Source organism: Saccopteryx leptura, chromosome 3 (genome assembly GCF_036850995.1).
Source record: "Saccopteryx leptura isolate mSacLep1 chromosome 3, mSacLep1_pri_phased_curated, whole genome shotgun sequence".
Taxonomy (NCBI): domain Eukaryota; kingdom Metazoa; phylum Chordata; class Mammalia; order Chiroptera; family Emballonuridae; genus Saccopteryx; species Saccopteryx leptura.
This window is the reverse complement of record NC_089505.1, coordinates 71,289,803-71,301,470: the sequence shown is the minus strand read 5'-3', so window position 1 is coordinate 71,301,470 and position 11,668 is coordinate 71,289,803. Positions and strand designations below refer to the sequence as shown.

General features: G+C 44.8%; 1 protein-coding gene across 1 annotated transcript in view; it reads right to left on the bottom strand.

The window, feature by feature from the left end:
• Nucleotides 1-9,562: 9,562 nt before the first annotated feature.
• LOC136399295 (zinc finger protein 615-like) overlaps nt 9,563-11,668 on the bottom strand; it is a 62,650-nt gene continuing 60,544 nt past the window's right edge. Inside the window, 1 exon segment of the mRNA XM_066374345.1 lies at nt 9,563-11,281. Within this exon segment, the coding sequence (XP_066230442.1) occupies nt 9,699-11,281 (1,583 nt within the window). The 3' untranslated portion in view covers nt 9,563-9,698.

The following is an 11,668-nucleotide window of genomic DNA, read 5'->3' as shown; positions in this document are numbered from 1 at the left end:
AGACCAAATCACATACCCGTTGGAGTGAGTAAGGAAGGGCTCTTGATCCCTTTGTCTAGAGGTATACTTTACTCTCATGACTTTAGGGTGAGTCCCAGTATAGGAATTCTTGATTAAGGTACAGAAACATTCTTTTCTAAAGGTTTTTAAGAAAAGAGAAGTGAAGAGATTCTCAGGGAAGTTCTATCTTCCTTGCTCTGTAGTTAAATTATGACTTATCTGACCCAGTTGCCCTTGTAAGCCAGGAAACTCTTGAATTCTTCTCTTCTCGTTCTCCATAGAAAGGGGAGGGAGGGGTAGGAGGCCTCACTTTTCCTCTTTAAAATGGCGTTGCTAATACCAAGTTTTACAGTTCCTTGGCACCTTATCACAAGACTAGGCATCCACTAAGCACATATTCACTTAAATAGGTAGAACGAAGTGCATGCACCATGTAACTAAATTCATTCCTATATTTTTTGTTTTAGTGAGAGAAAGAGAGAAAAACAGACAGGGACAGATAGAAAAAAAGGGATAGAGATGAGAAGCATCAACTCATAGTTGTACCTTGGTTTTCATTGATTGCTTTCACATATGTGCCTTGATAAGGGGGCTCCAGCCGAGCCAGGAACCCTGTGATAAGGTGCCAAGGAATTGCAAAAATTGATAACATTAGTATTTTAAAAGGAAGAGTCAGGCCTCCTTACCCCTCTTCTCTGAAAAGAAAATAAAACCCAGAGAAAAAGATTAAAGGGGCAAAAGTTAGTTAGTAACTAATCATAGTTCTCTGGAAGAATAAAACTTTTCTGGAAACCCTTCTTCCCCTTCCTGAAGATCCTTTAGAAGACAATGTATACATATCTTAATTTTTAATTAAGATATGCTCACTGATTCATACTCTTCCTCTCCTCCTGGAATCCTGAGAGTGACTATACCTCTAAACAAAGGGATCACGAACCCACTCCCCTTATTGAAAAACCTGATTCTGTAACATTTTATATGCTTTCTAATAATCATCCCTCTTGAAATCCTTTATATGTATAAAAACTTGTAAACTAAACAATCAGGGACAACACTTTTAGCTAAAGTATTTTCATTTGGCCTCTCTCTTTATCCTAAGCTAACCATTTCGCTGTGGCGACAGGGATGGGGGGTAGACACTAGAAGATTTGGGAATATCTTTGCGGGTATGTACAATAATTATCACTACTGTGTTATCTTGTGGTGTAAGAATGCTTTTTCCTTTTAATAGATCCTATAGATAGATGTTGCAAGCTTGTTAGTAACTATTATACCATGCTCTCCCCTTACCTACACCAACCAGTACTTGATTTTGTATAAAAGAAGGTCTAGAACGGTACGAGGGCCTACATGATTTGGGATCGTGCCCTGTGTAGCTAGCTGGCTAATTAATAAATTCCTCAAAAATTCACTTGGACTTGGTTATGTAACTCACGGATTTAATTGCAGCACTTTACAACCCCTTGCTCAAGACAGCGACCTTAGGCTCAAGCTCAATGACCTTGCAGGGGTCTCCAAACTTTTTACACAGGGAGCCAGTTCACTGTCCCTCAGACCCTTGGAGGGCCACCACATACATGCTCCTCTCACTGACCACCAATGAAAGAGGTGCCCCTTCCGAAATTGCGGCAGGGCCTTAGTTTGGGGACGCCTGCCTTAGGGTTTCTAACCCGTGTCCTCAGCATTCCAGATGGAAGCTCTGTCCACTGCACCCAACCACTGGTCAGGCTAAACTCATTTCATAGACACTCAATCACTAGCAGTGGGGTCCGTGCGGGACATGGCCCTTCCCCCTCGCAAACACCACATGAAGTATGGCCAGCAGCCATAAGGAGTAGAAAATACAACCTGGTCCCCAGAAGTTCCCAGGAAGTGTTCTGAGGAAAAATAAGACTTTCCTATATATAAACCAGAATTTTTCCTGCTATTCTTAGTATTGCTATGTCCTCCCACGGATGTACAGAGGAGAAGGGAAGGAGCTGTTTGGGTGTGGTACTTGTTTGCCCTAGGGCCTCCAGCAGGCTTCCCCAGGAACTAAGTAATAAATGGTTACATCTTTCAACTCTGCCTACTGGTGGTGTTTCTGGATTACCCAATTACCAGGTTGACATCCCCGGCCTGGAATTCCTACATTACACTAGCAATGGGAACTGCGACCACCACGTTTGACTAAAAGACAGCAGGACTTAATTTATACACTGTGGCCCTGGCTGTTTGGCTCAGTGGTAGAGCGTGAACCTGGTGTGCAGGAGTCTCGGGTTTGATTCCCGGCCAGAGCACACAGGAGAAGCGCCCAACTGCTTCTCCACCCCTCCCCCTCTCCTTCCTCTCTGTCTCTCTCTTCCCCTCCCGCTGCCAAGGCTCCACTGGAACAAAGTTGGCCTGGACACTGAGGATGGCTCCATAGCTTTTGCCTCAGGCGCTAGAATGGCTCTGGTTGCAACAGAGCGGCGCCCCAGATGGGCAGAGCATGTCCCCTGGTGCGCGTCGCAGGTGGATCCCGGTCTGGCGCATGCAGGAGTCTGTCTGACTGCCTTGCCGTTTCCAACTCCAGAAAAATACAAAAAAAAAATATTTTTATACACTGCAAATGGGTCACCTTGCCAGAGGGATGGATATTAAATAAAATGGAGATTATGTTAGCAAAGAAGAAAGTGTGGTTGTGGGTCAGGAAATAAGAAAAAGAGTCCAGTGATACATATTAAAAGATGAGAGCAAGTGTTGGCAAATATTCTACGCAAAGGAACAGATATATATTTTTGGCTTTGAAGACCAAAAGTCTTGGTCCAAAGGACTCAGTTCTGCCTTTGCAGCGAGAAAGTGGCAACCAAAAGTAACCAATGGGTGCAGCTCTCCACTGCTTGCCCTGGGTTCTACCACCTTCTCTGAGGTTTATAGCAAAGCTATATGACCCTCCACCCCAATAAGGGCATATCTGAACCAGAAAGTATGTACAAGAATTCTTACAGCAGCATTATTCATAAGAAACCAAAGTACAAACAACACAAGTTTAATTAACAGTTGGATAAACTGCCCTATACTCAAGCGGTGGAAGGCTATGGATTCCGTTCCGTCCCAAACGCAGAGGTTGAAACCTCATCCCAACCACCACCCTGGGGTCCAGGGCCTCCAAAGCTTCAGCCTCACGACACTCTCTGGACCACAGACACTGACCACACTCCCTTATTATTCCCACAGCGGGACCAGCCACTCTCACGGAAGGACCATCCTGAGGAGAGAAAAGAAACCAGAAGAATGCAGGAGAGGGACTGCAATGTCTGTGATCTTACACTCAAACTGGTGATCTCTGCGTTTCGGATTGAGGGAGGAAGGGCTGACTGAGAAAGTTTGAAAACTAACAAACCACAGCTGTGGTTCTTGTTATCGGTTCCCTTAAATAAACTTGCAGCACAAACAAGAACAGACTATATGAATAGTCAAGGACAAACGGTTCAAAACTCTTGTCACATGCCTTCCCTCCTGGAAACACAAAAGTCACGTAGGTGCCAATAAATCCTCGATCAAGTTGTCTGGGTGTCTATTATCCTCCGTTTGCGGCTAATTCCTGCTACACTGTGACCCTTAAATCCCAAATTTGACCCTGATATCGCGATCATCTTAAATGCTTCCACCCGTTACATACAGAGTGACCGGCAAAGACCATGACAGTCGGGACAGGGTAGCTGCTATCTACGGACTTCCAGTCGCTATATGATCCCAAAGCTAATCAAACCAAATACAGGCAGTCACCTGCACCCTCCGAAATACCTGCGAGTTCCTTCCACACGACTCCTCCCACCCCCATCCTTCCAGGGTCCACACTGCACCACTTCCACCCTGAGATATCAGGTACCCTGGTAGAAACAAACCTTTCACGAAAAAAACTTTTCAGAAAACAAAAGGACAACTGCTCACTGGCCTGGTTTTCTGCAGCCCGCGTAAAGTCTAACCTTTACACTTCCGCAAATTAATCCGGGTCCTGGGAATGTCCCCCAAATTGATCGTCAGCCTACGGCGACAGACGAGGATCTGAAGCGTTGGAAGAAACGCGGGCGATTTCCCTCGCTCCACTGGGAGGCGGTGTGTCCCCGCCCGCTAGCTCGCTCGGCGAGTCGCATTGGGGGCCACCATGTTGGGAGGACTGACCCGTAAGTAGTAAAGCAGCCGAGTCGGACACTGTAACCCAGGGGTCTCAAACTCGCGGCCCGCCCACCAATTTTGTGCGGCCGCAGACTGGCCCGCAGACTAATCCACGAAGTTTGATTAGTCTGCGGGCCGCACAAAATTGGTGGGCGGGCCGCATGCGGCCCGTGGGCCGCGAGTTTGAGACCCCTGCTGTAACCTGAGGCGGTTGGGACGTCGGAAGATCCTCAAATTATTTCGTTTCACGGCACTTTGACTTTTGCGGAATACGAGTGTATTTTGAGAGACTGAAGTTTCCGGAGGCAAAGTACCCCGAAAGCTGAAGGCGCTCGGTAAAAATGCCATATAGCTATAGTATTTTTAAAGTTAGTATTAAAAAACTATTTAAAAAATTTTTTTTCTAGCCTGACCAGGCGGTGGGGCAGTGGATAGAGCTTTTACTGGGATGCGAGGACCCAGGTTCGAGACCCCGAGCTCGCCAGCCTGAGCGCGGGCTCATCTGGTTTGAGCAAAGCTCATCAGCTTGGACCCACGGTCACTGGCTCCAGCAAGGGGCTACTCGGTCTGCTGAAGGCCCGAGGTCAAGGCACTTATGAGAAACCAATCGGTGAACAACTAAGGTGTTGCAACGAAAAACTGATAATTGATGTTTCTCATCTCTCTGAGTTCCTGTCTGTCCCTGTCTATCCCTCTCTCTGACTCTATCTCTGTCCGTGTAAAAAAAAATTTTTATTTTTATAAATGTCCAGAAGTTCAAGTGTTAGTAAAACATCAATGAACTCCTACAGAGAAAGGGTCATACATCCTGTCAAGGCACACAAACGGGGAACTGCTAGAGGAGTTATTGGTGCACTAACTGCTTTTTAACAACAGAAAAAGATTTGGGGAAGTGGGTGCCGTGAGGCGGCCATCGCCAACCTGGAGAAAGAGCGGCAGCACAAGCTGAAGTCGCTGTGTCGCGGCTTCGCTCTGAAAGTGAGACCAGCCACGTTTTGGGGCCAGTGAAAATGGCCAACCAGAGCTGAGAATCCATAAATATCATGGTCTATTTCTTTTTAAAAAGGTCCCATGATAAGCTAATGGGGTACCGTCCTTTCAACAAAAGATGCTGGGATAATTGTGAATCTAGTAGCAGAGAAATAAACTAAGACCCTAACTCCAGCCATAAACAAGAATTCAGTAAAATAGATTCAGATATAAGAGGTTCAAGTATAAAACTTATCAAAATAAATGGGAGAAATATTCAGGAACAGGTTACAAAAGCAAAGCATGAGAACTTGGAGCTTAGGCTTTAAGAGGGTGTCAGAAGTCCACATGCTCCAGACAGAGCCACCCTGTGTAGCCCATATTAATGCATACTTTTTGTGTGTGTGTTTATATTATTTTAGAGAAAGAGACAGAGTTAGGAGATACAGAAACATCAATCTGTTTCAGTATGTGCCCTGACTGGGGATAGAACCAGCAACAGTTGCACTTTGGAAAAATGCTCTAAGCCAGTGGTCCACAACCTTTTTTGGGCCACGGACCGGTTTAATGTCAGAAAATATTTTCACGGACAGGCCTTTAGGGTGGGAAAGATGAATGTATCACGTGACCAAGACAAGCGTCAAGAGTGAGTCTTAGATGTAACAGAGGGAATCTGGTCATTTTTTAAAAATAAAACATTGTTTAGACTTAAATATAAATAAAACGGAAATAATATAAGTTATTTATTCTTTCACTGCCAACTGGTACCAAATTGGCCACAGACCCGTATGTTCCGCGGCCCGGTGGTTGGGGACCACTGCTTTAACCAACCAAGAGCCATACCTTTTTTTAATGCATAACTTTTAGATAAGTTAATATCCTACTAGTTCACCCACAATTGTATTATACCCACTTAATATTACATATATACATAAAGACGTTGTAATATGGAAATATTTATGAGAAGGTAAAATTAGATAACTTTCTTCCATTTTTTTCTTTTTTTTTTTTTTTGTATTTTTCTGAAGCTGGAAACGGGGAGAGACAGTCAGACAGACTCCCGCATGCGCCCGACCGGGATCCACCCGGCACGCCCACCAGGGGCGACGCTCTGCCCACCAGGGGGCGATGCTCTGCCCCTCCGGGGCGTCGCTCTGCCGCGACCAGAGCCACTCTAGCGCCTGGGGCAGAGCCCAAGGAGCCATCCCCAGCGCCCGGGCCATCTTTTGCTCCAATGGAGCCTTGGCTGCAGGAGGGGAAGAGAGAGACCGAGAAGAAGGAGGGGGAGGGTGGAGAAGCAAATGGGCGCCTCTCCTATGTGCCCTGGCCGGGAATCGAACCCGGGTCCTCCGCACGCCAGGCCGATGCTCTACCACTGAGCCAACCGGCCAGGGCCCCATTTTTTTCTTTTAATTAGCAAGAGAGACAGACGGAGATAATTGTGTCGTTTTAGTTGTTCATTGATTGCTTTCTCATACAAACTTTGTCGAGTGGGGAAGCCTCCAGTGGAACCAGTGAATTCTTGCACGTGCCAGTGACCTATGGGCAGAAGCCAGCGACCATGGGATAATATTAATGATGGTGTGGACTCAAGCCAGCAACACTGCGCTCAAGCTAGTGAGCCTGCACACTAGCCAGATGAGCCCATGCACAAGCCAGTGACCTCGGGGTTTTAACCTGGGACTTCAGCTCAATCCACTGAGCCACCACCTATCTGGCGGTCATTTTTTTTCTTAGTTCTATTGATTTAATTCACATATATTAAAACTATTCTTGGCCCTCGCCGGTTGGCTCAGCGGTAGAGCATCGGCCTGGTGTGCGGGGGACCCGGGTTCGATTCCCGGCCAGGGCACATAGGAGAAGCGCCCATTTGCTTCTCCATCCCCCCCCTCCTTCCTCTCTCTCTCTTCCCCTCCTGCAGCCAAGGCTCCATTGGAGCAAAGATGGCCCGGGCGCTGGGGATGGCTCCTTGGCCTCTGCCCCAGGCGCTAGAGTGGCTCTGGTCGGGGCAGAGCGACGCCCCAGAGGGGCAGAGCATCGCCCCCTGGTGGGCAGAGCATCGCCCCTGGTGGGCGTGCCGGGGTGGATCCCGGTCGGGCGCACGCAGGAGTCTGTCTGTCTCTCCCCATTTCCAGCTTCAGAGAAATACCAAAAAAAAAAACAAGCCCTGGCCGGTTGGCTCAGCGGTAGAGCGTCGGCCTAGCGTGCGGAGGACCCGGGTTCGATTTCCAGCCAGGGCTCACAGGAGAAGCGCCCATTTGCTTCTCCACCCCTCTGCCGCGCTTTCCTCTCTGTCTCTCTCTTCCCCTCCTGCAGCCAAAGCTCCATTGGAGCAAAGATGGCCCGGGCGCTGGGGATGGCTCTGTGGCCTCTGCCTCAGGCGCTAGAGTGGCTCTGGTCGCAACATGGCGACGCCCAGGATGGGCAGAGCATCGCCCCCTGGTGGGCAGAGCGTCGCCCCTGGTGGGCGTGCCGGGTGGATCCCGGTCGGGCGCATGCGGGAGTCTGTCTGACTGTCTCTCCCTGTTTCCAGCTTCAGAAAAATGAAAAAAAACAAAAACAAAAACAAACAAACAAACAAAAAAAAACAACAAAAAAACTATTCTTTAAATTTTTTCATATTTATGTGAAAATCACTACATACTACTATAAAGAATTCACATATATCTTCATTAAACTTCTGATCATGTGAACATTTTATACCACCATGGTACATTTGTCAAATTGAGAAATTAATGTTGTTATAATCTGCAACTAATCAGAGATTTTACTCTGATTTCACAAGTTTTTCCACTGTCATCCTTTTTCTGTTACAGTATGTACCTACAATACAATTTTTTTTTTTACAATTATTTTTTACACATCATGTTTCCTTGATTTTCTCTATTCTGTAACCATTTTTCTTTTTCTCATTTATGTTGTCAATTAATTTAAGACATACTCATGAGGTATTTTGTATATCAATCCATCTTTTGGGTTGTACTAAGTTTGTCACATTAAAGAGTGGAAATGCATTTTGGAAAAGACACCTCAGAATTGAAGTCTTTATCACAATTAACTAGGGGTAGAAAATATAAAAACGTCTCACAGCTAATCTCCTGGAAAAGGTAATATTTGCCAGGTTTCTACACTGAAAATAGCAAGAATGATTCTGATGAAAACAACCAGGGTACAGGGCCCACATCAAAAGATTTCAACAATTATATGTACTATCAGTATGGATAGTACTTGTAAAACCATAAACGTACATATAAATGGAGCAGAATAGAGATCCCACAAAAAGACCTGCACAGATCATATACACTCAGTTGTTTGTGAAAGGTAATAGGGCTTCAATGGTGGAAAAACCACTTTCCAACAAATGATGCTGGAACACTTAGGGGACCATTGGCATGTGTGACTCACTGACTGAATGAATAAATACATGGAATCTCAACACACTCATCAAAGAAGGTTTTTATCTGATAAAAGACTAGTATCTACATCATAGGATTCCTAAAAGTCCACAATCCTAAAAAACATGAAAAGATCTTGAGCAGACATTTCCAAAGATAAGGAGGTGGCAAATGAGGTGGTCAAAATCATTTGTTATTGGAAAATTACAATTTATCACAGTGATGTAGTTGATGCAAGTACCCAGCTATTAGAATTCCTGGAATTTTTAGTATGTCAGGTGATATCCTAACACCTGAGTCAAAGGCCATGGAGCCATCCTCAGAGCACAGGGCCAACTCGCTCAACTTTTAATCAATGAGAGTATCTTTCCACATTTGAGTATGTACAAATGAAGTCCTTTCTGAGAAATTGGTGATATTCCATGATGTATATCTTTAAAAAAAGTAGATAGAAACACACACAGGAAGACAGACAGGGACAGACATGAAGGGACAGAAATGAAAAGCATCAACTCATTGTTGTGGCACTTTAGTTGATATTTGATTGTTTTATCATACATGCCTTGACTGGGGGGCTCCGGCTGACCTAGTGACCCAATGCTCAAAGCCAATGCTTAAACCTTGGGTTTAAGTTAGAGACCTTGAGGTCATATCTATTATCCCACGCTCAAGCTGGGTTGGGGCTTTAATCCAATGACCACGAGGTCATGTCTATGATTCCATGCTCAAACGGTGACTTCGTAGTCAGCTGGTGATCCTGAACTCATGCTGGCAACCTAGGGTATTTGCACCTGGGTCCTCAGAATCCCAGCTCAACGCTTTATCCACTCCACCACCAACACCTGGTCAAGCCATAAGGCTATCTTCTTAAAGCCTTCACCACAATGCCTGACCTGTGAGGTGTAGTAGTGTTGACATGGAATGTTGAGGTACTGCTTTGAAATACCAGGTGTGCCTGATCAAGGAACATATGAGAAACAACTTCGAGAAGTTGGTGCTTCTTGCTCCACTCCTACCCTCCTCTGATCTCTTGTTCAAATCAATAAATATTGTTTAAAAATAAGGCTTTACAATAACCACTGTATCTGTATAGCTTCTCTGTGTGAGTTTGCATACATATACTGTACCTATAATACTCTTCATGGAGAAGCCTTTCCTTCTCGCTGCTTATTCACGGTTTCACTAGGACTCAACTTACTGATACACACTGAGAGGACTCTTCTTGGCAAAACCTTTCCCACATACACTGCATACAAAGAACTTTTATCCCATATGAGTCCTTTGATGTAAAATCAGTTTGGTCTTCACTCGGAAGTCTTTCCCACAGTCACTGCATACATACGGCTTCTCTCCCGTATGAATCCTTTCATGTACAGTCAGTTGGCTCTTCACTCGAAAGCCTTTCCCACATTCACTACATACATATGGCTTCTCTCCGGTGTGAGTCCTTTGATGTCTAATAAGTTTGCACTTCTCTGGAAAGCCTTTCCCACATTCACTGCATACATACGGCTTCTCTCCCGTATGAATCCTTTGATGTACATTCAGTTGGCTCTTCACTCGAAAGCTTTTCCCACATTCACTGCATACATACGGCTTCTCTCCCGTGTGAGTCCTTTGATGTACAGTTAGTTGGCTCTTCACTGGAAAGCCTTTCCCACATTCACTGCATACATATGGTTTTTCTCCTGTGTGAGTTCTCTGATGTACAATCAGACTACTCTTCACAGTAAAGCCTTTCCCACATTCATTGCATATACACGATTTCTCTGTAGAATGAGTTGGCTGATGTACAGTGAGCGCTCTCTTCGTGCTGAAGCCTTTCCCACATACACCACATACATAGGGCTTCTCTCCTGTATGAGTCCGTTGATGCACAAGTAGCTTGCTCTTTGCTGGAAAGCCTTTCCCACACTCACTGCATATGTATGGTTTCTCTCCTGTGTGAGTTTGTTGATGGACAATCAGGCTACTCCTCACAGTAAAGCCTTTGCCACATTCAGTGCATATAGACAGTTTCTCCGAAGAATGAGTTCGCTGATGTATATTGAGAGTTCCCTTCATCCTGAAGCCTTTCCCACACACACTACATACATAGGGTTTCTCTCCTAAATGAGTCCGCTGATGCACAAGCAGCTTTCTCTTCACTGAGAAGCCTTTTTTACATTCACTGCAAACATACGGTTTCTCTCCTGAATGAGTTTCCTGATGAATAATGAGGCTGTACCTCATTGAAAAGCCTTTTCCACATTCACTGCATCTATACAATTTCTCTCCTGTATGAGTTCGATGATGAGCAATAAGACGACTCTTCTCGATGAAGCCTTTCCCACATTCACTGCATTTGTAAAGTTTCTCTCCTGTATGAGTTTTCTGATGTTTATGGAGATTAGACTTTGTAGAAAAGGTCTTCTCACATAGACTGCATCCATGGGGTTTCTCTCCTGTATGAGTTCGATGATGAGCAATAGGAAGACTTTTCCTGAGGATGCCTTTCCCACATTCACTGCATTTATATGGTTTCTCTCCTTTATGAGTTTTCTGATCTTTATTTAGATTAGATTTTGAAAAGGTCTTCCCACATACACTGCATCCATGGGGTTTCTCTCCTGTATGAGTTCGATGATGATAAATGAGCTGATACCTATAAATGAAAGCTTTGCCACATTCAATACATATGTAAGGTTTCTTTCCAACATGAACATTCTGATGTATATTCAAGTGTGCTTTATTAAGAAAGGTTTTAACAAAATTATTGCATTCATACTGATTCAGTCCTGTAGGAACTATCTGATGTTCAGTAAAACTGGACTGTCCGGTGAAGGCATTCTCACACAGACTGAATCCGCATGGTTTCCCTCCAATATAAATTCTCTGATAATCAGTGAGCTGAGCCATATTGATGAAGGCATTCTCACATTCAGTGCTCGTGTGGGCTTTCTCAACATTGTGAGTTCTCTGTTGGGGAATGACCTGGGACTTGTTTTCGATGGACTTGGTACTGGGATGCAACCTAATTTCAGTGTAGAATAGTCCATGGTTACCATGCAGAATGGACGTCCCATCTCCATTCAAGTGAACAGAGTTCTTTAATTTAAAACTTCTGGTTTGGTTTTCAAAACTTGATTTTGATTTTAAGGGTTTTTCGCATATCTCCAACATTT